General features: G+C 39.1%; 1 protein-coding gene across 7 annotated transcripts in view; it reads right to left on the bottom strand.

The window, feature by feature from the left end:
- UNC79 (unc-79 homolog, NALCN channel complex subunit) overlaps positions 1-9,869 on the bottom strand; it is a 240,407-nt gene extending 230,538 nt beyond the window's left edge. For 4 of the 7 annotated variants that reach the window (XM_070250301.1, XM_070250303.1, XM_070250304.1 and 1 more), the window contains exon 1: positions 9,152-9,367. In XM_070250301.1, coding sequence (XP_070106402.1) covers positions 9,152-9,173 — 22 coding nt within the window. In that variant the 5' untranslated portion in view covers positions 9,174-9,367. Of the gene's footprint in view, positions 1-9,151 lie in introns of all 7 variants that reach the window. The other 3 variants (XM_070250300.1, XM_070250306.1, XM_070250302.1) reach the window with 2 other exon arrangements.
- Positions 9,870-26,968: the final 17,099 nt, after the last annotated feature.

Genomic DNA, 26,968 nt, shown 5'->3' with positions numbered 1-26,968 from the left:
CAAGCATAAGCTTAACAAGAAATTCCAAAAGCCTCCCTGGAAACGCACAAAAAGTCTTGAATAAATGAGAAGACATACCATATTCTTAGACAGTAAGATTCAATATCCTAAAGATGTCAGTTCTCCCTGTTATTTTATAAACTTAATGTGATATTCATAAAAATACCATCAAGCTTTTTTCTGGAGCTATGCAACTTTATTATAAAATTACTTTGGAAGAATGAAAAAGAATAGCCAAAAACATCTGGAAAATAAGAACAATGTTGAATGGGGGAGGGGTATGCTAACAAAATTCTCTACAAAAATTTTAGCCTACAGTAGGGAAAAGAAGAGCAATAATGGTCATAAGGAGCAAGTATTGGCTGTCTGTGAATAAGTCACACCAAGTTCACTTCAATTTCCTATTTCTTTTAGGGATCTAGAAAAAGTATCAAAGGAAAACTGAAGATAGAATATATACATCTCAGCAAAGTGTGATGCCTTTGGGGACTCGACTGTAAGCTCCCCTAGGCTGAAACAGAGCCTGACACATTGTAGACACCCAATAAATATTTGTTGAATAAGAGAATGGACAAGTTGATGACATATGGATTGGGAAGTACCACAATAGAATGGATTTGTAGCTGCTGAAACTGTTATATCTAAAATGTATTGATTAACGGCTCAAAGGTTACTTGAAACAAGCTATTTAATGGTATGTCATGGGGGTTTTGTACTTCTTTTCTCCTCATCAACATTTTTATTTTGGGTATTTCATATGGGAATGCATATTATTTTGGCAGTTAATGCAAAACTAATGGAAGAATGGCTAATATGTTGAACGATAAAATCAGGCATAACAACCAGGGACCGGCCCAGTGGCATAGTGGTTAAATTTGTGCACTCCACTCCAGTGGCCTAGGGTTCGCCAGTTCCCGGATACAACGGACCTGTGCACTACTTATCAAATCATGCTGTGGCAGATGTCCCACATATAAAGTAAAGGAAGATAGGCACGGATGTTAGCTCAGGGCCAATCTTCCTCAGCAAAAAGAGGAGGACTGGGGGCTGGCCCCGTGGCCGATTGGTTAAGTTCGCGTGCTCCGCTGCAGGCAGCCCAGTGTTTCGTTGGTTCGAATCCTGGGCACGGACATGGCACTGCTCATCAGACCACGCTGAGGCAGTGTCCCACATGCCACAACTAGAAGAACCCACAACGAAGAATATACAACTATGTACCGGGGGGCTTTGGGGAGAAAAAGGAAATAATAAAAATCTTTAAAAAAACAAAAAAGAGGAGGACTGGCAGCAGATGTTAGCTCAGGATTAATCTTCCTCAAAAAAAAGGAAATCAGGCATAACAAAGAAATGACACTAATAGGAAAAAATTTAATAGAGTTTGTAGTGGGTTGAATCATGTACCCCCCCAAAAGATATGTTCAAGTCCTAACCCCTGGTACCTATGAATGCAACCTTATTTGGAAACAGGGTCTTTGCAGATGTAATCAAGTTAAGATGAGGTCATACTGGATTAGGGTGGGCCCTAAATTCAAAGACTGGTGTATTTAAAAGAGAAAGGAAAGGGAGATTTGGGTACAGAGACACAGGCCGTGTGAAGATGGAAGCAGAGGCTGGAGTGATGCAGTACAAGCCAAAGAACGCCAAGGATTCCCAGCACCCACACGAAGCTAGGAGAGGGGCAAGGAAGGATTCTTCCCTAGAGCCTGCAGAGGGAACGTGACCCTGCCGACACCTTGATTTTGGACTCCCAGCCTCCAGAATTGCGAAAGAATAAACTTCTGTTGTGTTAATCCACCCAGCTTGTGGTAATTTGTTACAGCAGCCCTACAAAACCAATACAGAGTTAAACAAAGCTCTCTATCTTTCTACTGCACAGATAGAGGAGGAAGGAAAACAGGCTTAACGATAGTCTTGTGGAAAAGATCTGTCAGTTTCAGCAGATCAGCAGCTTAACATGACAATACAAAGAGCTAAAGGAATCCTTACATTTTGAAATAGAGATCCTGTACTCTCTGCTAGCAATGCTACATATAAGGTATTGAGTCCTTTTACAAGTGCCACACTTACAGGACATAAGGAGGACCTGGAATGCATTCTGAAACATGACATAAAAGGGAAAGTGTCTCAAAACTGTCCTGTTATCATGCAACATTTGTGAGCAACGACTCTACAACATGGTACATTGTCTAACCTCTAGGAAGAGCTCACCCAACTCCCAAAAAGGTGGAGCTCTAACCTGGGTCAAAGGTGATGGGAAGTTACTGAAGGGTTTTAAAGAAGAGAATGACATGATAGCCTCTGTATTTCAGATAGATCCCTAAGGGGGCTACGTGAGGATAGATTAGGTGGGGACTAGAGCAGACACAGGGAGAAAAATTAAAAGGCTGTTATAATAGAGAAATGACAAATTCCCTAATTAGGATGGTGATGGTAAGAATAAAGAGGAAGTGAGGTCTCTGAGGAATGTGGAAGACATTGAACCAGAGTAATAAAACAATAACACTTGACTCTCAAAACTATTATGAAAATGAATTAAGGAAATATATGTCCAAGTGCTTAATATATAGTAGACATAAACAATAGACATCTAAACTCTCCTTTCTGGAGATCTTCAGGTTCAAACACATGTAACTCTGACATGCTAAACTGGTTACATGATTGTGAGTTATTATCTGTTGCCACTTCTGAGGCAAGTTTATTTTTTCTTAAAATAAAAATAACATTATATACATATAAATGTATATGTTTATACACACATATGTGCATACATATGCATAAATACATATGTATATACACATACACACACATCCTTTCAGTTTTCTTCTAGTATCAGACCCAGTTTCTGAGACCAATGAACATGAAAGATACCCGGAAATGCTGAATACCCCTCTCCAATTTTAATCCCATACCAAATATTAAATGAGACTCACATGATAAACTATGTGCTGTTTAGGGGCATTGTTCTTGAAAGGTCCAAAAGGAGGGAAAACAAGACAGAAATGAAATGTATGGATTGAAAAAAGCTAAAAATTCTAAATGAAAGAGTTGAGCTTTCACACTACAGAAGCTAGCTTATTGTATCATAAGAATACATTTTTGCTTAATGTACTTTTTGATGCAATAAACATTTCATTTCTAAGCCTATATATGTGTGTATTTATGCAGAGCTACCCAAATCTTCTCAGAATATAAGAAATAAATGCATATGAATTTCCAACATAACACTGCAAAACAAAAATCCCAACTTAAAGTCTATTTATTGGTTGAGTAATCAATATATACCATTTGAACAGATGTATTATCAAAGGATCCAAGTCAGACTACAGCATGAAGAGTCCCTAACTTCAGATGTACTGTCACTTTATCTTAAGAAAAACATTTGGCTGTATGCTAAGATTGTCTACCAATTAATAATCATAATTATTATGCTGAATATAGTAATAGAAAGTTTTAACTAAAGAGAATGAACCAGAAACACAATGAACAGTCAGGGAAAGTATAACTTGTTATATAAATACTATAAAATTTGATTTAGCAAATATGTTTAAGTACTTTTGACAACTATATTTTTATTTACCTGTAAATCCATTTGAAAAGCATAAGAACATTGTATAGAATGTAGAAGTTCATATTAATGAAAATGTGAAATCTTCAAATTAATGATATCAAAAAACTTACATAATCCTTCTTTATGACAGACATTTAATTCACCCTCAATCATTTTTACTTAAGAAACAGTTTTTGTGCAAACACTGTGCACTAGACAATGGTTTATATGCTGGAGACACAGAGATGAACATACTAGTCTACACACAAATGAAGGCAACTAACAAGAAAACTAATTATTGCAACACAGCGTGAGCACATGAGTCGGGCAATCACGCAGGGCGTCCAAGCTACGTAGTGAACAATAAGTAAGCATTAGAAAGGCAAAGAAGAGGGCCATGAAGAGAAAGAAAGCATTTCAGGCAAAAAGATCATGTGCATCGGAGGACCTGAAAAAAATATTCCAATGTAACAAGATCACAGAGTTAGGGCAGAGATCTAGTTGGACAGGCTACAATCAACAGGGCTTGGCAATTTGTTGAACAGTAATGGTAGAGAAAAGGAGAAGCCTAGGAAGATACCCAATCTGTTGACTTGAGTAATTGGGTAGATGGTGGTGCCATTCACTGAAATGAGTACTATAAAAAAAAGTGGAAGTTTGGGACAGAAGACAATGAGTTTGGGTTTGAGACACCTATGGATGCCTGGAGAGAGATAGAGGCCTGTAGTTAGAGACATGTTTAGACTACAAAATTGTATTTGAGTTCATCCACATAGAAGTGATAACTGATATCAAGCGAGAGAATGAGAACAAGAGTCTGTGGGATTTAAAAAAACAAAAGATGGGGCTGGCCCGTGACACAGTGGTTAAATTCACCGGCTCCACTTTGGCGGCCCCAGGTTCATAGGCCCAGATCCCAAGTGCAGACCTACATGCTGCTCATCAAGCCATGCTGAGAGGGTATCTCACATACAAAAAAACAGGAAGATTGGCATGGATGTTAGCTCAGCGACAATCTTCCTCAAGCCAAAAGAGGAGGATGGCAACAGATGTTAGCTCAGGGCCAATCTTCCTCACACACAAAAAAAGGAAGACTAACAACAGAATCTTGTTTTTAAAGATAGGGATAAGAAAATAGCCCAAAGAAAAAAATCTGAGTAGGAACAGCCAGAAAAGAAAGAAGAAAAGGAGAGTTAAATAAAGAATATGGCAACTAGTGTCAAATCACACAGAGAAATCAGGTAAGAGCTAAAAACCAGGCATTCCTTCCGCTATGACAAATATGGTGAATAGCCATACTCTAATTTTTGCATATATGAATAAAACTAGAGTTTCCTCTATAAGAAGTTAGCAATGTTGTTGTGCAAAGATTTCTAAATGACTACAGGTTGCAGTGCTATTCAAAGGAGAAGCACTTTTCTATTTTAGTAATATTACCTAATAATGTACATAAAAATAAATAAAACCATCTATTGATTTCTTCAAGCATGGCCCTTAAATATGCAGGGGAGAGGGGCAAGTTCAACCTCAAATCATAGTACTAATTAGCTATACTCTTAAAAGTGTTTGTTTTCGATGTAATCAAAAAGGTTTTTAGTTACTAAGATAAAGATGTTGGGAAGGGTAAATACACTAAAAATGGCACACATTCATATTTCTCTAATTAGCTATTTTGAGCTTATGCCCAAATTATCAGGAGGTTATTTTCCAAACTTGACAAACATTTTGATGGATATTTATATAAGTGATTTATGTTTACCAGCTGCTACACTGTCATCATAATATAAAAGGTGATGGATAGGCAGCTCATGCCCCACAAACGTTCCATTTAGGGGATCAGCCAGTTCCTTGACAGATGTACCAAGTCAAGGAATTGCCATGCAGGGATCCCCTCCCACCCAAAATGGATCAGGCTGATTGCTGTAGAGGAGACCTGGAGACAAGGAAAGGAGAATAAAAAATAGTCCAACAGCCCACGTCCCATTCAGACAATATCGTGGCTACTGTTTTTTCTGCTACACTCTGGGGAGCTAGCTCCAAACTTTACAATTATCCTTATTTTAGCAGCAAGCACAAGGTTTTATACTTGATGATGATGATGATGATAACAGTTAACATGTATTAACTCCTCATTATGTGCCAGGATTCTGTGCTAAGTACTTTTCATAGATCACCTCATTTAATCTTCACAACAAATATGACTATCCCCATTTTATAAATAATGCAGTCGAGGCTTGGAGAGGTTGAGTTAACTTGTCCAAGGTCACAGAGATTGCAAGAAGCAGAGCCAGGATTCAAACCCAGGCAGCAGGCTGATTCTAGAAACCCAACTCTTAACATCTGCCATTATGAAAAGCAAGCTTCCTTTGAAAAAGCACACCCAAAGTACTCCAGATTGGTCAATTTTAACTCTTAGAAGACAGAGAAAGCTGGGGGGGGGGGGGGGGGGGGAAGGGAGGACTTCTCTTTGTCTTCATTAGAATCCCAAAGAACTATAAATTCTTATTTTTATCATTCCAGACTCTATATCAGCTACATAAACATTTTCACTAGAGTGAACTCTCACTGTAAGGAAAAGCAGCATTTGGAGGAAAAATTTTAACTCTTGTGCAATCACCTGAGAAATTGCTAGGAAGCTTTCACCTTCTGTTATGATGTTCTGCACATAGCATAGGAAACAGCTGGAATGTAGAAAAACAGGCTCCCAACTATATCTTAGCTAAAACTAGCCTCTCTTTCATCATTATTCCTTATTAATTTTTAAAACTGCCACTACATAAAAATAAAATCATTTTTCACATATTTGTGATACATTACATTTCAAAAGTAAATCACGTAACCTCTTTGGGTTGAAATGCGAGTACTTCCTCTTGCTGGATCAACCAAACAGTTACACTTCCTGTACCAGTGAAACCTTTACTTACATCAAGAGACCTCAGGAAGAAGAGTAATAAAAATAATATTTTGATGTTTTATTAAACCTAACTCTCCCCCTTAGTCCTTAGGAAAGTGGTAACTGAGCACACCCCTGAATGCAGAGGAGAAATGAACACTCTCATTTTCTCCCATTCTGGTGGTCTTCACATCCAGTAGAAAAGAATATCTCTTGGCCCTCCCTTCTCTTTCTCCTTCCCTCTAACCACACTCCTACCAAGTCCAAGGATAAAATACCACAGATCTACAACTTCTTTTTAATAAAAAATATTCACCTTTCACAAATATCAAGTATGCAGCCTTTCATATGTTTGCTTTATTTTCAGGTATATAATGTGCACTAGAGTGTTAACCCATTCATGCTAGTGCATGTTAAGAGAGAAAGAAAAGAGACTCTTAACTTCCCTTCACTCTAATAAAAATACCTAGAAATACCCAAAGCATCCTTATCCTTTTCACAGCTTACTCCTTTGCCCTCCAAAACCCTCAGGACTAAACAAAGACAGCTGCTACTATTACTCCTTACTTCGTAGATGGAAACTCTGAGGCACAAAACTGTTAAGTTAATTGTCCAGTGTCTCACTGTTGGTCAGAAGGGCATGCAAAACTCAAATCCACATGTTCTATCTTCAGATATGGTTTCCTTTCCATCATCTACAGATGAAAAAATCTGCTTTAGAAACAATTTTAAAATAGCTGCTTAACCACACACTACATGCACTGCACAACCAAGTCCATATGTAGATTTCATTCATCCTGGCATTAACTGCCCAGGAAAGAGACAAGACAAAGCATCCAGTGCATCTCAAAATATAACAAAGAAGAGAAAACATAGGAAGAGGTCAGTAATACTCACTGGATTTAACCTGAAATTACTTACATAATATGTAACTATAAAATCAAATGATAGGTGGTGGTTTTCTTTAACAACTATACGATAATAAAACCTTCAAAGATGCGATATCCTCAAGTGGGAAGTTCTACACGGACTCCAATTATGTTACCATTACTCAAACATAATGCATCCAATTTTTTTGAAAGCCTCTATAGAAGCAAATTTATCTTCGAAGTTTAGATTTAACTTTTAGAAACAAGCAAAACAAATCACAAGAGAACTTCCTATTTAGAGGAGATTGACTACTAAGTGGGAAATAATTGTCAGTATTATAACCATCATTTGTTGAGTACTTGCTATCTGCTAGGCTCACTACACAACCTTTCGTGTGTATTCTCTCATTTATAATCACAACAACCCCATCGGCATTATTACCCCAGGTTTACAGATGAGTAAATAAAGTTCAAAAAGTTAATTATCTTGCCAAGGTCAAACGGTAAATGGCAGAACTAGAATTCAAACTCAGGTGTTCCAGATTCCAAAAAACATCGCAAAGACGTACAAGCATTGGATAGTAGGTGGGCATAGACAATCTCTAATGAACCATCAGTCTGGGAATTCTATGAGTCTTCAGTTCATTTAATCTATCTGGTGAATACTGAATTTTATCATATACAAGCTACTGCTCCAAAATAATGAGACTACTGTTTTGAGTATCTCACAGAATAGCCTTGATAACCATTCCAAAGAAGAATTACAAAGACTCTTAAGTAGTGACAGTGTTATCAACATAACTGTGTTCTCCTTTGAAAGAAACAAGACTCAGTTAGATGAATAAGTTCTGGTATATTTGTTAAAAATTCAAACTCATTGCTTAACAAATACATCTTTTATTTACAATCAGAAGTTTAAGTTCCTGAATCCCTCAAGTGCACTCAGGAAAAGGTTTCACGTTAATCAACCTACCAAGTACATACCGAAGGCCTACTAACGCACACTGCAATAAGAGAGGCTATAGGGAGTGTATCAGAAACTTCCTCTGTCCACAAGGAGTTAGAAGGTTGTTTCCAACCAAACACACAGGCAATCATTACTGGGACATCCAAAATCCTCCTGCCATTTTTTATAGTTTGTATGAGCTGCCTTACAAAGGAAATCTCTTTGGAAAAATAATTAGATCGTTTTCCCAGAGCCCCTTTCACTTTCTTGCAAGCACCGACTCCTGCTTTAACCTATGGTTGTTTTTGGTTTAGCATTCGTGTTGGTATTCCTGAGTTGATTTTCCTCACACTCAAACCAGATTCTGCCTGGCTCCCGGCTCCCTCCCCCTTCCCTCTCTTCTTGCCTCTCCAACCCGAAGTGGAAACTGCAGACTCAAACTCCCCTATGGCTCCAGCACCGGGAACTGGGCATGCTCAGAAGGCCAGGCAGGCTTTGGTTGCTCTGACAGTTCCCCGCCCCTGATTTGCCGCTGCCCCCCTTCCCCCACTCCAACAAGAGATACTGAAATGTTTATCTGAGAGATACGAGGCCTCTTTTTCCCGAGAATGACCCCATTTTAATTTCATTTCGCAGGGTCTTTCAGTCTTGCGAACCCCACCGCAAGCCCGAGGAAGACCGCATTCTTTTTTCAGCACCGGGGACAGCGCCGCGTCGCGTTAACGTCCACCCTCCCCCACCTCTCTTCCACCACCCCCCACCCCCCACCCGCCCCAACCTCAGCCCCCACCCCCGCACCAGCACGATGCCAAGGTCTCCCGGCAGCCGCAAACGCCGCAACTGCAATAGCTCCCAGCCGGAGGCCGGGCCGGAACGCCGGGCCGGCTGCTACTTACACTGCTCCGCTTTGGTGGACATGGTGCTGTCCAGATGAAAAGGCTTTGCCCCAAAATCTGTGTCGTGTGAGCTCCCTCGCTCCGCCAGCGATGTTGCGAGGAAAAGAGCGCATACCCCCCACCCCCCACCCCCTCGCTTTCCCCCTCCCTTAGGCCCGTGTCGCTACCATTCGGACAAAACGCACATCAAATTGCAGAATTCGGTCCCGGAAGGTTAGGAAATCGCCCCCGGAGAAATGGGTGGGATTTAATAGGCGGCCAAAGGCTTCCTGTCCGTCCCCTCCTGGAGCTGCCCGCGTTGATGTGGGCGGGGAGACCGAAAGGAGAGAGCAAGCTGCGGCTCCTGGTGAAATGGGAAAATGGGCTCGACCGGGGGAGGAGTATTTCCATTCATAAGGCGCACGGAGGGGACGGGTGTTTCCCAGAGAAAAGCCTCTTAAAGTGCCGGAGTCCCCGATCATTTGGATCTCCCATTGGCGTTCTCCGGGCCTGTAAATCCTGCTCCCGGAGCAGCCCCTGGTGCCTCAACGGGATGACCGGAGAGGGACACAGGTGCGACCCACGCTTCGTCTCAACCTCCGGGAGGAAGGAGGGGGAGGCGGATCCGGGGCGGGCTGGAGAGAGCCGGGGCCGGAGGGCGGCGAGGATGCTCCTGAGGACCGCAAGGAAGGAAATGCAGAAGTAACCCTCAGCATGGCTTCCCGGCGTGCTGCGGTCCATGCCCTCTGCCTCCCCTCTCTAATGGGCTCTCCTGCTGATGATTAGGATGGGAGGTCCCACTGCCAGGGGGCTGTGAGAAGACTTTAGAAGTCGGGGCTCGGGAAGGAGGAGATTTCCACGTATGGCGAAGCTGGAAGGGCCACAGAAAAGGAAAATGCACGGTTGGAGACAGGAAGAAGCCAGGTCCACTCAGGCTGGATACAGGCACGTTAGGAAGCCCCTCTGCTGGGAAACCAAACGAAGCAACAGAAAAGGAAAGCAATGGAAAAGGGCGCCATGCATATTAGTAGGAAGATACTTAAAGAATCAGCTACAGAGCTGAGAGACATTCTGAGCCTGGACTTGGAGTTAGGAAGAACCAGATTCAAGACTCGGTTTTACCACTTATTGATTCTAGAGCCAATCTCCCTTTTAATCTCCTTAAGTCTTCAGGTTCTTCATCTCTAAAATGGGAACAATAAAACCTGCTCTGCTACCTAAAGAGTTACGGGGCAGATCAAATGGTATAACGAATGTAAGTCCTTATAAAATTGAAGGACCATACAATTGCCAATCCTTAGGACCATTCTTAATTCAAGTAATTTAGTTCGTGAGAGCTGAGGAGCAATGATCAAAGCAGGTTGATTTAGCAAAAGCTATAGGAGCAGAAATGTAAGAGTTGACCAGTTATTTTTAATGCTGATAACTGGGGTGACTAAATCAATGTTTTTCTATCTCACCAAAAAAGAATAAAACTTATTTTAGGAAAAAGAATGTTAAATTGTGCATGATATGCACAAAATATTCAGAACAAATCTTTGATATTTAAGGAAAAATTTGTGAACAAGTATCAAGAAAAGATGTTTCTGAGTAGCCCCAAAAAAGTCCACTGACAGCAAGGAAGCTGCCCATTATGATACACACAGTGGCCAAGTTTCATGGTATAGGCGAAAATGTTCGTAAAATTTTAGTGATTTGCCTCTTAAGGATGTATAACGACTGGACTATGTTACCTCGCTGATTGACAGGTTGGTCTCGTTAATCAGGCTGACCGTCCTATACCATTGTTTATTCCCAAAAACACATCCCAAAGAGAAGTTCCATTCTGTAGCCAAAGATAAATGATGATGTAAACAATGGTGCTGAAGAGTTAATTTGGGGTACAAATAAGTTGGAATGATTCTGAAGAAAATACGACTTTAATGTAAATTCCTGAGATGACAAATATTTTGTGTGATTAAAAGAAAGCTCAATCATTTATTCAGAAATTTCCAGCAGACCTGAGACGTTGATAGAGAAAACAATAATTGAAATATTTTTTTGAAAAGTGATGTCTTGGATAATTCAGAAACAAAGTAACAAAGTATGTGTTGGAAAACTACTCCGGCGACCTATTTACTAATCCTGCTGTTTGTCAATTAAAGCTCCTACTACCCCATTGAGAGAGTATAAAGTTGTTAAGGGATACAGACTCAGCAGTTACACAGCTTGGGTTTGAATCTCAGTTCTGCCTCTTATGAGCTGTGTGACCTTGGGCAAGTTACTTCTCTATGTCTCAATTTCCTCACTTGCAAAATGCTCATAATAACATGGCTACTTCAAAATTGTTGTCAGGAGTAAATGAGTATGCATAAAGAATCTAGAACAATCCCTGACACATATGAGTGTTTGCTGTTGTTAGCATTACTGCTCAAGCCACTCAAATGCACCCATTCCATTAAGGTTAGTTCTGTTTCAAATTCTTCAAAGCTTGAAATCGTCCATATGATTGATATCCTAATCATTAACCTAGGCTCTTACAACTTCAGCCTTCTAACATGTCCATTGGGCTAATTCACTAACCTGGACCATCTCCGTTATCCAGTTTCTCCTTTCCAACAGATGGCCTGCCTTACTACTTCAAAGAAATAAATGTGAACTCCCTCACTTTTCCTTTTTGTCTCCACCTATCTGTGTCAACCTTTGTCTCTTCCTTCTCCTCTATTGCAGTACTGCCTCTCCTCATTGCCAGATTAAATGCCCTCTTCTACTTAATCTATGCCTTAAGTATGAATGTTCCCATTAATTGTCTTCTCTCTTTCCAGCATTTCAAATCTCTATCTTTTTAATGGATTGTTCCATTCTACTCACAAACATGAATAAGTTTTCCATCCTGGAAAATCTATACCTGTCATCATACTGAATAAGTGGTCTCCATTTCGCCGCCTACTGCCTCCATTTCCTCAGCATCCCACCTATTATCAACTGCTTGCTGAAACAGGTTCTTTCAATAATCACTAATAATTTCCCAATAGTCAATTATAATTATTTTATCTCTTGGTGACTAATTCCAGCATTTCAAATATCTCCCTACTCATTTTTGAAACCCTCTTCCCTTAAGTTCTATGCTATAATGTTCTGAAAAATCTCCAAACTTTTGGATGCTTCTTTTGTTCACTGAAGTATTTCCAACAGTATTACTCAGTGCCATCAGATCTTCATATTTTGTCGTATTTGCATTAGATACTTTAAAGAAATAAAACATTTTAGATTCACTAGAAGCCCTTGTAAAACTTACTAAAATTTGTGGTTAATCAAGCCCACATATTTTTTTACTTTTCATTTATTCATTCAGCAAATACTTATTAAGTACCTATTATATGCCAAACACTGTTCTAGGCATCAGGGATACTGTAGTGAACAAAGACGACACAAATCTGTGCCTTCAAGGAGCTAACTTGTTTACCATACCTTCCCTCTGGGTTTACTTTTCTGTCTTACTGAAGTACATCCTTTGTTATTTCTTTTTGAAAAGGTATGTAGCTAGAGAACTCTCATATGCTGAAATTTTTCTCTTTTGCCCCACACTCTCATGTGGTATTTAGCTGGGTATAAGATTCTAATTCAAAATCATTTTCCCCTCAACATTTTGAAGATATATTTTATCATTTTCTGGAATTCTTTATTGATGAGGAGAAGTTTGCTGTCACTCTGATTGCCCTTTATTAAATAAGCCATTTTTCCCTCTCTGGTAGCATTTAAGACATTATTTGATCATCAATGTTCTGCAGATCCACTATGATGTGTCTGCATGTAGATTTCTTTTATCCTGTTTAGTATTGAGAGTGCACTTTCTATCTGAGAAGTGATGACATTCTTTTAATTCTGGAAAACTGTCTGCCATTTTCTGTTAAATACTTCTTCTCTATCATCTCGTCCCTTTTCTTCTTATGGAACTTTTATTTGATATTTCATAACCTCCTATTCCATACCTCTTAACTGCTTATTCATATTCATTATCTTTTTACCTCTCATAGTGCATTCTGAATGAATTCCTCAGGATTATCTTTTAATTCAGTGATTCTTTTTGTGTCCAATCTGGTGTGTGTCCCGGCTACTGAATTTTTTACTTCAATGATGTAAATATTTCATTTTCACATATCTAATTGTATTATTCATATCAACCTGTTCTCATTTCATGTATGCTTGATTTTTGTCCATAATTTTTTTTCCTCTTCACGGATTTTATTCCTTCATTTAATCCTAAACATACTTGTTTCAAGGTCTTTGATAGCTTGTCCCATAAAAAGTAATTTTATTTATATTGAATTGACACTATCATAATTTTTTTTTCTTGGCCGTGTTTCTTGTCATTAGATTTATTTGTGGAATCTTTGTTTGGATATATCTTGTATAGGATGCTTTTGTTCTTATTTTTATTTTTCTCTTCTTTTTCTCTGTGTTCAACCCTCCCTAGCTAGCAATTTGTGCTTTATTTGTTTGTTTGTCTGTTTCTACCTAACTCCCTGGACAGCCAGTCCTGAACCAGATCTTATACTAGCAGACAAGATCATTAAACAGAGATATCACAAATGCAGCCACAAGTCATTGGGCAGTATGATTCAGTTCAAGCCTCAAGACTATACTGATATCTTCCTGAATCTCTAGGCTTACAGTGTGCTCTAGGCTGTATGTATCCCAAGCAGGAGCCAACAATTTTTTTCATTCAGACTGTTTTCTTGAGGTGGAGGAGGGCTGAGGAAAGCAGGAGACTTCAGGCAGTTAATGTGGTTCTCATGCCTGTCTTACACGAACATTTTAACCCCCATTACCCTGCAGGAGCTAAATCTAAAATACCACTGCCTGCTTTCAGCCTGGAGCCCAGAAGTCTTGTGACATCAACCCTACTCACAAATTTGCATTTGTGTCAGTTTCTAGTACAAATTGGTATTTATCTGGTTTTGAGTTCAGCCATGTTTTATCTATCATTACGATGAGTTTGGGCTCAATGCACGAACATACTACCATCTTGGACAAGTAGTATCTGACTACTACTCCACTGACCCTTCCTTCATCTTCTGCATCCTTCTCCCCAAAAATGTGAGTTTTTTCTCAGAGCTTCAGCCTGGAATTCTTATCTTTTCTCTCAATCTCTCTCTCCTTCAGATATATTATCTATTCCCATGCTTCAGTTACAACCTACATGTTGTAGTCATGTGGTTCTCATGTTGTACATGAGAAGACTCTCAAATCTTTAATGTTTTCATTTCAACCAGTCTGCCAAGATTCAAGCTCATAATTTCTTTTTCTTTTCCTTTTCTTTTTCTTTTTTTTTGTGGGGGAAGTTCACCATAAGCTAACATCTGCCAATCTTCCTCCTTTTTTCTTATTTTCCCCCTCAAAGTCCCAGTACATAGTTGTGTATAGTTGTAAGTGCTTCTGGTTCTTCTGTGTAAGCCACTGCCACAGCATGACTACTGACAGACTGGGTGTGTAGTTCCACACCCAGGAACTGAACTGGGGCCACCAAAGCAGAGTATGCTGAACTTTACCTTGAGGCCATCAGGGCTGGCTCTCAAGCTCATATTTTTAACTGTTTGATAGATGTTTATATCTGGATGTCCTATTAGTACTTTAAACTCAATATACATAAGCCACGCATTATTTTCCTACCCCCACCAACACCTCTTCCTGTTTTGATTTCCCATAACGAGGCCATTATTCTCAGTTACCCAGACTTGAAATCTCAATATTGTCTTATTCTCCACTATGCCTCCTCCATATAATCTAATCACGCTTTGCTAGGGACTGAGGTATGTCTCTCCAAAATTCATATGTTGCAGCCCTAACTCCCAATGTGATGGTACTGGGAGGTGGGGCCTTCGGGAGGTAATTAGGATTAGATGAGGCTATGAGGGCTGGGCTTTCATGATGGGATTAGGGTCCTTATAAGAACTAGAAGAGAGACAAGGCTCATTTTCTCTCCCCCACCCCCAGTGTGAGGACATAGTGAGAAGCTGGCCATCTTCAGCCCAGGACGAGAGCCCTCACCAGGGAACTGAACGGCCAGCACCTTAATCTTGGACTTCCCAGCCTCTAGAACTGTGAGAAATAAATTCCTGTTGTTTAAGCCATCCAGTCTACACTATTCTATAGTATGAGCAGACTAACATAGGCTTCAAGTCTTGTCATTTCTCTTTCAGAATCATCCTTGAATTCAATTCTTTCTTTCCATATTTTTTGCCATAACTCTAATTCATTTATTCTTGATCTCACATCTGAATCATTGAAACTCCTTCCGTGGTAATTCCCCTAACGTTAATCACATTCCACTCTAATCTATTCTTCGTGCTGCTTTCAGATTAATCATGCTAAAGTAGCATGTACCATAGATTCCAGTACCCTAGCCTACAGTCATATTTAACCTATAACTTATTCATTATTAAGCCTTTATTCACATCATTCCCTTTTCTTGGAATTTCTTTCCCTACATTCTCACCTATTAAAACCCTGCCTTTCTTCTGCTCAAGTGCTACTTCAGCCATGAATCCTCAGCATTCACTCAGAAGAAACTTCTCCTTCCTCTGAACTCCCAGAATGCTCTGCCTGTACTATTCACAAGGCATTTAACTGCTTACTTATATTACATTTATCTACTTACTGTCAGCTCCTTGGGGACAGGGGTCATTTGCATACCCACATCAAGCTGAAAAAAAATCTTGCCCACAGAACAGTAAAAAGAATATAGCCTTTGAGATAAACTGTCATCCAAATCCTGGCTCATCCACTGCTTGACCTTGGGCATATTACATTTCTGTAAGTATTAAACCTGTCAAATACTGTGCATGATACCCTCACACCAGCATCTCAGGTCAATTGACCCAAAACAGACCCTGCTGAAAGAGTATAAGAAGTTGCTCCCAAAAAGATTGCCCCTCACAGAAATGTAAACAAAAAAATAAAAGAATCGGCCAGTTAGTCATGGGAAGAGGAGAGCACAGATACGTAAATAGACAAGTAGGGATACATGAGTGAGGTCAATGATAGATCACTACACGAAGACCCACAGACTCTTGCTTCTAAGGTCCTCAAAACTCCCAAGGATTATGAATGACCTTCTCATTCCAGGCTCCATCTCAGCCTGTCACGGTTCCCATTCTTCCTGAGGCCTAGTAATTCAGCTTCTCCCAGATAATCATGAAGGACAGCTGCTTAACTAGGATTCCTGTTTCCTATACATACACACACACACACACATATTTCCTTTATTTAATATAATATTTTCACATCTTCTAATATATAGGTGTGCAAGTATTATATTACTATACTATTATTAACATATTATAACACAATATATTATTCAATTTTATATTAAGCACTGGAACGAGAATTCCTCTTAGGAGGTCAGTTGTATTACTCTGGTAAATACACCAACAAGTGCTTGGGAAAAGAAGGCCTATAGATTTGGGTGTGAAGAGAACTATTCTACCAAGGATAAAAGAAACTTTCCTGTTATTCCTGAAAAATAGAGGGAAAAGAGAAGAAAAAAGTAGAGACAGAAAAATGATAGAAGTCTATTCAGTGCTCAATCTGACTCTCTTCTGTCCTCCTTTGAATCTTCAATAAAGTTAGCTAAATAAAAAGTCTTGGTGCAAGTGGACATTTTGTGGAAAGAAGATTCTGGGCTTTGTGCCCAGGATGATATGAAGTAGAACCAAGATAATATCAGAGATGCAGGAGTAGAGACTAAGAGAAACATGATAAAATATGCCAAAGGAACTAGCAGATATCAAAGAAAGCCTGTATAGTTGGGATCTGGCCAATTTATCCAGATCTCTACTGCAAAGAAAGACTCCAGCCAACATCTGGGTTGCCCTCACAATAAACCCTCCATTATTTGTGGTGAATTTTCATTCCATGGAAACAAAAGGGCCTAACTAAAACACCAAATTCCTTGAATCTATAAAATGGAGCTAATGATGACTACCTCAAGAGGTCAGATGTGAGGATTAAATCAAATACACATGTACAGCGCTCAGCATGGTGCTTGGCACATATTAAGGGTCAATAAAATTAGGCCCCTTTTTTCCTCAAAAATATTAAGAGATGAACAGAAGAAAAATGGCCCAAAAAAAGAATGACTGTACAGATCTATCATTAATTCATGTATCATTAATTCATGTTGTCTCTTTTGAATAGTGCCCAACAATCATTTCACATATTTTTTTTTGATTGCCTAGCAGCCTTTCATCATCCTGTTCTGGACAATTTCCTATTGAACATTTTTTTAATTCTCAAATATTATTTCACCAAGAAATTTGATATAACCCAAAATGAGTTCCCATGTTTACCCCACCACACATCTTTCCATTTCATATTCACTTCTACCCTCATATCTATAAGTACATGCAGCACTTCTTCAACTTCTTGCCTTTTCAAACCCTGTCTATTATTTAAAGAATAGTTTTCCCTCCTGCATGAAGACCTTCCTGACTCCTGCAGCTGTTATTGATTTCTCTCTCCTCTAAAACCCTTCAGTATTTATAGACAACTGTGAAAAATAATAAAGGAAACCTCAACTAAAATGGCAGTCGAAAAGGCCTGTAGAGGGAGCCCTCATGTTCTACCACTCAGCATCAATTACCCCAAACAGGAAGACATTGATTACACACCCCAACAGGAAGAGACATACCTTGCACCCCCAAACAGGAAGTGCAATTACTTTGCTGCTCCAGCAGGAGGAAGGAAGATTTGCTTCTTTCCCAGCAACAAGCCCAGCCAAGGGAAATGCTGTAGCTCACCCAATGAGAAGTTGTGGTCACATGAACTTTTATTTTCCTCCAATGAACTTTCAGTTTTCTCTTGCTGTTGACTTGCTTGTCCCACCCTCCTCTCTATAAAAGCCTCCCATCTTGTATAACTCCTCAGAGTATCTCTCTGTATACCAGATGAGATGCTACCTGATTCATGAATCTTTCAATAAAGCCAATTAGATCTTCAAATTTACTTAGATGAATTGTTTGTTTGTTTGCTTGGTGAGGAAGACTGGCCCTGAGCTAACATCTGTTGCCAACCTTTCTCTTTTTGCTTGAGAAAGATTGTCCCTAAGCTAACATCCGTGCCAGTCTTCCTCCATTTTGCATGTGGGATGCCTCTACAGAATGGCTTGATGAGCAACATGTAGGTCCATGCTCAGGATCCGAACCAGTGAACCCTGGGCTACTGAAGTGGAGCATGCAAACTTAACCACTACACCACTGGGAGCCCCCTGAATTTTTTTTTAACACAACAAAATTCAAGAAATCCTAAACCATCTTGGCATTGTTCGTGCTTCATTATGATTTTGCCTTGACAGTCAAACTACAAGTGATTAACCTGGTGCAACTCCTCTAAGCCACAACAGCTATAGTAAGTTGCCCTAGGAACATGCAGTGGACATCAGGTACATAGAGCTCTCCGGTCCAGTCTGCTACTCATGGCCTCAGTCTTGAACTAATCACCTGGGCCTGCTTATGTGATTAGGCTCTACCAGTCACTTTATACATTCTTTTATTTCTGCCCACATTTCCAAGTTTGGGTGCAAAATTTATGTGCCCTTCCAAATTTATGTGCAAGATTATAATCCAGGCTCCAGCTTTGGCTCTTCCTCATAATGTTGCTGCTTTTCTATACTGGATGCCTTACCTCAAATTGCTTCGGCTTACAGAACTCCTGGTTATACTCAATGTTGTGCCCAGGGCAACATCCTACCTGACTGGCCTATCCCAGTCCTGTTGATAGGACCAAATCACAAGATTCTTGTGGCAAAAAAATATATATCTTATGCTTCTATATACCCACATCATGTAAAACTGAGCAGCTAAGCTCTTTATAGTTACTAATAAGATATCAGTGAAGAGGGAGAGTAAGGACTTCTGAAAATTCTTCTCCATAAAAGCAAAGATAAAACTGGCAAAAATAGTCAGAATCAAGTTTTCTGAACTTTGGAAATTAACTGAAGTCTTGCAGCAATCCAGGTAACATTTACTAAAAAATAATAAATAAATAAAGCAATTTTTAAAACCCTGAATCTCAGTAAGAATAGAGAGCTTTGTGATATTTTATCCTGCCCTAGTCCCATCCCTGCTTCTCCTCCTCTGAGATAATCTTGAAAACTAACAGATAGCATTTTCAGTGAAAACCAGGACCTGGCAGCCACCAGATGGGGCGGAATCAGGCTGGGGCTTCTTCAAAGCCCCATTCCCAGAGGATTGTTATTATTTGCTGTGTCTGATAGTTTCCTGGAAGATCCCACTCATAAGGTTGTCTGTATTTGACCTGACTTGGAGCTGGCCCAAGTGCAAACTCAAAAAGACTTTTCCCAAGGCATTTGTCAAAAACAATTACAGGCAATTGCTTAACTTCACAGCTGCCTGAGGGGGTGAGTAACAGTTGGGGCAAATAATAGACTAACCAAAAAGCTTAAAAGAAAAAGATGGAGAATGAAATGCTGTAGGGGCTTTGAAAAGTTCCAACACATGCCCAGGAATCTAGAAGGACATCCACACATGTAGGGTTCTGCACATGCCCAGAGGTGTGCACATGTTCAGAAAAAACCTGAGAAGGCCCTAAGCTGTCACCTCTGGCTGACCTTGAGTCACTGTATAGGAAGTGAAGGCTAAGACAGCATTGTCAATCGTCCTACCAAGAGTTGAAGGCATATCCTCAAGACACACACACACACACACACACACACATACACACACAGATGCATGGACAAAGATTTTCAGCAAAGACTGGGAGATTTATTAGTTCTAGGCAGTTAAGGAAATCTCCATCCAACAATTAGCTGACCACTAAGCTAACCACGGAGAGACTTCAGTGACCACAAACAAGAAAGAACACAGACGCTACATAATTAATTCAGAAAACTCACTAAACAAATAAACTATTGCAAACAATAACAACAAACCCCAGAGAAGGAGAAAAATCTGATTTTCAGAGTTACTACATTATATTATTTTAAATGTCCAGTTTTCAACAAAAAACTATGAAACAGGCCAAGAAAAAAAGAAAGTACGACCCATTCATGAGAAAAAAAGCAACCAATAGAAAGTAGCCCTGAGAAAGTCTAGACAGTGGGCTTTCTTACTGGACAAAGACTTAAATAAGATATTTAAATATGTTCAAAGAACTAAATGAACTCATATCTAAAGGACTAAAGGAAAGTATGAGAACAATGTCTCACTAGTTAGAAAATAGCAATAAAAAGATAGAATAAATTTTAAAGAACCAGAGAGAAACTCTGGAGTTGAAAATGACAATAACTGAAATAAAAAATTCACTAGACAATCTCAACAGAAGATTTAAGCAGACAGAAGAAAACCATTGGTGAACTTGAAGACAGATCAAGTGAGAGTGTCCAGTCTGAGGAACAAAAGAAAAAGAATTTTTAAAAATGAACAGAGCCTCAGAAACATGTGAGACATCATTAAGCATACCAACATACGCATAATGGAAGTCCTAAAAGAGGAGAAGAGAAAAGTACAGAAGTATTTGAAGAAATAATGCCTGAAAACTTCCTAAACAGGATGTAAAATATTGATCTACACATCCAAGAAGCTCAACAAACTACCTGTGGGATAAATTCAAAAAGATCCACACCTAGACACATCACAATCAAACTGTCAAAAGCCAAAGATAAAGAGAATCTTGAAAGTAGCAAGAGACAAGCAACTCATCACTTTTATGTGAGCCTCAATAAGATTAAAAGCTGATTTCTCATCAGAAAGCATGGATACCAGATACCGTGGGATGATATATTCAAAGCACTGAAAGAAAAAATAAACTGTCACAGGGCCAGCCCCGTGGCCGAGTGGTTAAGTTCGTGCACTCTGCTGCAGTGGCCCAGTGTTTCACCAGTTTTAATTCTGGGTGCGGACATGGCACCACTTATCAAGCCATGCTGAGGCAGCATCCCACATGCCACAACTAGAAGGACCCACAACTAAGAATGTACAACTATGTACCGGGAGGCTTTGGGGAGAAAAAGGAAAAAAATAAAATCTGTAAAAAAAAAAAAACCTGTCAACCAAGAATTCTATATCCAGAAAAGCTATCCTCAAAAATGAAGGCAAAGTGGGGCCAGCCAGGTGATGCAGCAGTTAAGTTTGCACGCTCTGCTTCCAAGGCCCAGGGTTCACCAGTTCGGATCTTGGGTGTGGACCTATACATCGCTGCTCAAGACATGTTGTGGCAGCGTCCCACATATAAAGTAGAGGAAGATGGGCATGGATGTTAGCTCAGGGCCAGTCTTCCTCAGCAAAAAGAGGAGGATTGGCGGCAGATGTTAGCTCAGGGCTAATCTTCCTCAAAAAAAATTTTTTTAGAGAAATGAAGGCACAGTAAGACATTCCCAGACAAACAAAAACCCAGAGAATTCATCACTAGCAGATCATCCCTAAAAGAAATATTGAAAAGAATCCTTGAGAATGAAATGAAAGTACTCAAATCTACAAGAAGAAATAAAGAGTACTGAAAAGGTAATCACATAGATAAGTATAAAAGGCAATAAAAATCTATTTTTTGTCTGTAACTCTGTTCTCTCCTATATGATTTAAAATACAACTGCATAAAACAATAATTGTAAATCTGTGTTGATGTGGGAATAAAATGAGTTAATACAAGTAAAGCTCTTAGAAAAGTACCTGGCACCTGATAAATACTTAATAATGTGAATTATCATTATTATTATATCAATGTGTGTGAAACTCCAGTGGAGATAACCATTTAGCTAGATAAGGCAAATTAAACCTGATGATCAATGGAATAATAGAATTCACAGCCAAATAGCCTTTATTTCCCCCTTGGGGCATGGTAGGCCTATTGGCAGAAACTGGGAATTTGAGACAAGTTAGTCATGGGTTCTAGGAATTCTGTTAAGAAGACATTTAGCTTGAAGTACTGGTAGAACATTCAAATGTCCTAAAAGAATATGACAAAATTGGACTGGAGTTTGAATAGGAAGAACAGCCTGGAAATTATCATCATAAAAGTGATGAGTGAAGTAAAGGGACACTAGTAGCTCCCTAAATGAAACGGCATGCATAGAGAATAACAGAGGACCAAGGATGAAGACTTTAAAGAAAACTGAGAATGGGGCAAAAGCCAGCCGAAGTATAAATATTTTCTAGGGGTAAAATAGCCAAATGCAATTAGAAGAAAAAAATTCTTGAATTTCTAATAATAATGTGACTTTTAAAAATTGGTTCAATTTGTTTCCATAATAAGAATATTCTAAAGGAAAAGCTAAAATAAAAGATTCTACCCAGTCTACCTAGAGGCGTTTATACATACATACTTCACGTGACTGTGCTCCTAAAATGTAATGCCACCTAGAAAAATAATTGTTTTAATGGTTGAAGCAAAAATTAAAACACTATCTGATGTGGTTCTACCTGGATGTAGAGGAAATATTTAAGACAATTATACCATAAATGGGAGAGGGTAAAGGAACCCACAGGGAGGTAATGTTTCTATACTTCACTAAAACTGGTAAAATGACAACAGCAGACTGTGATGAGTTATGTATAAATAAGGTAATACATAGAGGAACCACTAAAAAAGTTATCCAAAGAGATATACTCAAAAAAATTATAGAATGATTAAACATAGAGTTATCCTGTGACCCAGCAATTCCAATCTTAGGTATATATTCAAGAGAAATAAAAACCTATGTCCACATAAAAACTTGTACACAAACATTTGTAACAGTATTACGCGTAACAGCCAAAAGGTGGAAACAACCCAAATATCCATCAATGGATGAATGGACAAAAAAATTTGGTATATTCATACAATGAAATTGTATCCATACAATGGAATATTATTCAGCCATAAAAAGGAATGAAGTACCAACACATACTACAACTTGGATAAACCTTGAAAATTATGCTAAGCAAAAGAAGCTAGTTACAAAAGTCTACATATCCCACCCATATAGAAGTCCAGAATAGGGAAATACAGAGAGACAGAAAATATATGAGTGGTTGCTTAGGACTGGGGAGCAGATTTGAGGTGGGGGAGCACAAGGGAGTGATAACTAAAGAGTATGGGGTTTCTTTTGGAAGTGATGAAAACATTCCAAAATGGACTATGGTGATGGTTGCACATATCTGTGAATACATTAAGAACCATTAAATTGTACAGCTTAAATGGGGAAAAAAAAATTGGTTCAATTTGTTTCCATAATAAGAATATTCTAAAGGAAAAGCTAAAATAAAAGATTCTATCCAGTCTACCTAGAAGCGTTTATACATACATACTTCACGTGACTGTGCTCCTGAAATGTAATGTCACCTAGAAAAACAGCAAGCATACTTAAGTGATGCTTTAATGTCTTTATCTCTAAACTACTCTTAACAGCTAAAAATTCTGGAAATAAGGCTATGTCATTCAGCTCACTTTGATAAAGAAGGGAATCCTATTTCCTATGTTAATTATGAAGAACTGTAACCTTTATTCTCAATAAAATATTAACGAAGTCATCAAATGTAAGGACCAGTTTCTGAAAGAGCCCCATTTAATGACTGAGTCCTATTCTAGGAACATTTACTCTCAATCCTACTATGTGCAATAGATTCTGTTCCTCATTCTCTGGAACAAGCCCAATCACACACACACCTAGCCACAAAGACCTCCCTGCTTTCTCCTCTCCAACATTCTAAAACGCCTCACATAGTTTCCGAAGTACATATTCTGCTCATGTGTGGCAGAAGAACTCAGAATTGGGGAAAGCAGAAGGGGAATCTGTAAGAAAGCAAATGCATGAAACTGGCCAGTACTTATTAAAAGAGAAGAAGACAATTTGGGGCTAGGAGACAAGAACCCTGAGTTCTGCTCTTTCTACACTGAATTAAAAATCAATTATATTAGACATCTTTTCTACCCTACTTCTCTACCTACTCACAACCATTTCCCTCAACAACTCCAACTCCTACCTCTCCTTATCCTCTACATAAGAAAGGGAACTGAAACTACATTTCAGATTCAAAGTAGGTGACAGTGAACGCCAAGCATTGAAGGAAACTAGGTTCCATTATGGTTAATTCTCCCCTGTAGTATATCGGACAATATGAGCCAGACCTCACTGGGTGAGCCTTCAGAATGTGTCCCAGGTACACACTCTTACTCTCCAACTCGTCTTCTCTCCAGTACTTTGCCCTCCTCCCCTGGCAGTTGTTCTTTTCAAGCCCTCATCTGTCAGTGTACCTTCCATCTCCTTCAAGAAACAACTATGCTCACCTCACTCCTTTCTTGAATCTTGCAAACTCCACTGCCTCAGCTGCAGCTGTATGTCACTGGAGTCTGTCTACTCAAGCCTCTACGGATCCCACAAACGGAAAGGGAATACCGTCGTCATGTGTAAGCTCGCATGGGGCTGTAGGTGAGTGTGTAAGAGAAAGCTAGAGAAAATGAGAGGGGACAAAAGAAAGAGAGAGAGAGAGAGAGATTTGGAGTTCAAAGTGTTTCCACTACCAGGGCTGCTGCCCCTGGGGTTTATCCTGAAGAATCAAACATAAATATATTACAATGCAATGTCATACCCTGGATTGGATCCTAGAACAGAAAAAGGATGTTAGTGAAAAACCTGATGAAATCTGAATAAAGTCTGGACTTCGGTTAACAGAAATGTAACAATTTTCATTTGTTAGTTTTGACAAGCGTCCCACGGTTATATGAGGTGTTAACGTTAGGGAAAACTGGAAAGGGTATATGGAAACTCTGCATTATCTTCGCAACTTTTCTGTAAATCTGAAATAATTCCCAACTAAAAAGTTTATTTAAAAGTATGTATGCATATATATGTGCATATAACACACACACATATAGTTATATATGTACATATACATGTAAGACTAAATAGAGAGCGCCAATGTAAGAATTTCTTTTCTTCAGAAAACCACCAACTCGAGTCTACTCCAGAAGGTACTAGTGAATAATGTTAACTTTCCTGAAGATTGTGAGGGAAGATGAGGGAAAGGTTTTACATCATCACAAAGCACATGAAAAACTTAAATCTTTATAAATTTGTTCTGTTTGTCCCCAAAAATCTGTCTGGCTGCCTCAACATTCTTTTCTCCCAATACATATTAAGTGTTCTGGTTATCTATTGCTGCATAACAAACTACCCTGAAACTTAGTGGCTTAAAAGAACCAATTATTATAACAATTTTGTTGGTCAGGAATTTGGGCAGGACTAAGCTTAGTGATTTTTCTGTTCTACGTGGCATCAAGTGAAGTCACTAGGTCATTCAGCTAGCAGATGGAATAATGTAGAGGGTCCAAGATGGCATCCCTAACACGTCTGGCACCTTGGCAAGATGACTAGAAGGCTGGGCACAGCTTGAACCACTGTGCCTATACACAGCCTCTCTACCAGAGTGGCCTCCAAATAGTTGGACTTCTTACATTGCAGCTCAGGGCTCCTACAGTGTTTGCAAGGATAGGAAGTGGAAGCTGCCAGTCTCTTAGGACCTGTGCCCAGAAACTAGCATAGCATCACTTCTACCACATTCCATTCATGAGAGTAGTCACAGGAGAGTCTAGTCACTGCCTAGATTGAAAAGGAAGCAGCACAGATGCACCTCCCCATGGGAGGAGAGTCAAAGAATCTGGAGCTATGCTGCATCTGCCACACTAAGTGCTTAGCACACATTTCAGACTGATTTGTCTGATGAAGGAAAAAACTGAGTCTCTGCCTTCAAAAAGCTAGCTCATGATGTAGTCCAAATGACAGACACATAGAGGATTATTAAGCTAGAGAGATATATTTTATTGTGTAAAAGAGATCGTTCTGCTTTCATTACCTGGGAATTGATTGAAAATTGAATGAATTATCTTTGATTCATGGGAGCTTATCTTATTCTTTAATTCAAGTTGGACCATGGCTTCATTTTAAAAATATTTTCTATATTAGCACTAGTAAGTTAAAATACAGCCGTTTTCTTTAAATTCTAAATTTAAGAGTTAAGATGATACTTTAAACGTACTGAGTGTGCCAAATTTTCTTTTCAAGAGTATATGAACATCTATTAAAACACAAAAGAATTAAAAACAACAAGTGCTAACAAGGATACAGAGCAACTGGAACATTCATACCTTGCTAGTTGGAATGCAAATGGTACAGCTACTCTGGAAAAACAATTGAAAAGTTTCTTATAAAGTTAAACACACACCAGCAATTTCTCACCCCTAGAGCAGAGGTTGGCAAACTATTTCTGTCAAGGGCTAGCTAGGAAATATTATAGGCTTTGTGGGACATACAGTCTCTGTTGCAACTATTCAACTGTCATTATACCCTGAAAGTCACCACAGACAATTTGTAAATTAATGAGCATGGCTGTATTTCAATAAAACTTTATTTATAAAAACAGGCAGTGGGCTGGATTTAACCATTGGGCCTAGAGAAATAAAAACTTATATTTACACAAAAACCTGTACACAAATGTTTACAGCAGCTCTCTTCATAACTGCCCAAAACTGAAAACAACCCAAATGTCCTTCAACAGATTAATGCATAAACAAACCCTGGCATATCCATAAAATGGAATTCTACTCAGTAATTAAAACCAACACTGATGCATCAAACAAAATGAAGGAATCTCAAAGGAATTATGCTAAGTGAAAGAAGCCAGTCTCAAAAGGTTGTTTGATGTATGAATCCATTTATGTGACATTCTAGAAAAGATAAAACCAAAGGAACGGAGATAGGTAGCAGACAGGGGTTAGGAACGTGGGAGGACGCACCTGCAAAAGAACCCAGCACAGGCAGTCTTCCGGGACGACAGCACAGTTCTGTATTCTGACTGTGGTGGTCGT

Source organism: Equus caballus, chromosome 24, assembly GCF_041296265.1.
Source record: "Equus caballus isolate H_3958 breed thoroughbred chromosome 24, TB-T2T, whole genome shotgun sequence".
In the NCBI taxonomy this organism is placed as follows: domain Eukaryota; kingdom Metazoa; phylum Chordata; class Mammalia; order Perissodactyla; family Equidae; genus Equus; species Equus caballus.
The sequence above is the reverse complement of the archived record's forward strand: the minus strand, read 5'-3'. Positions and strand labels throughout refer to the sequence as shown.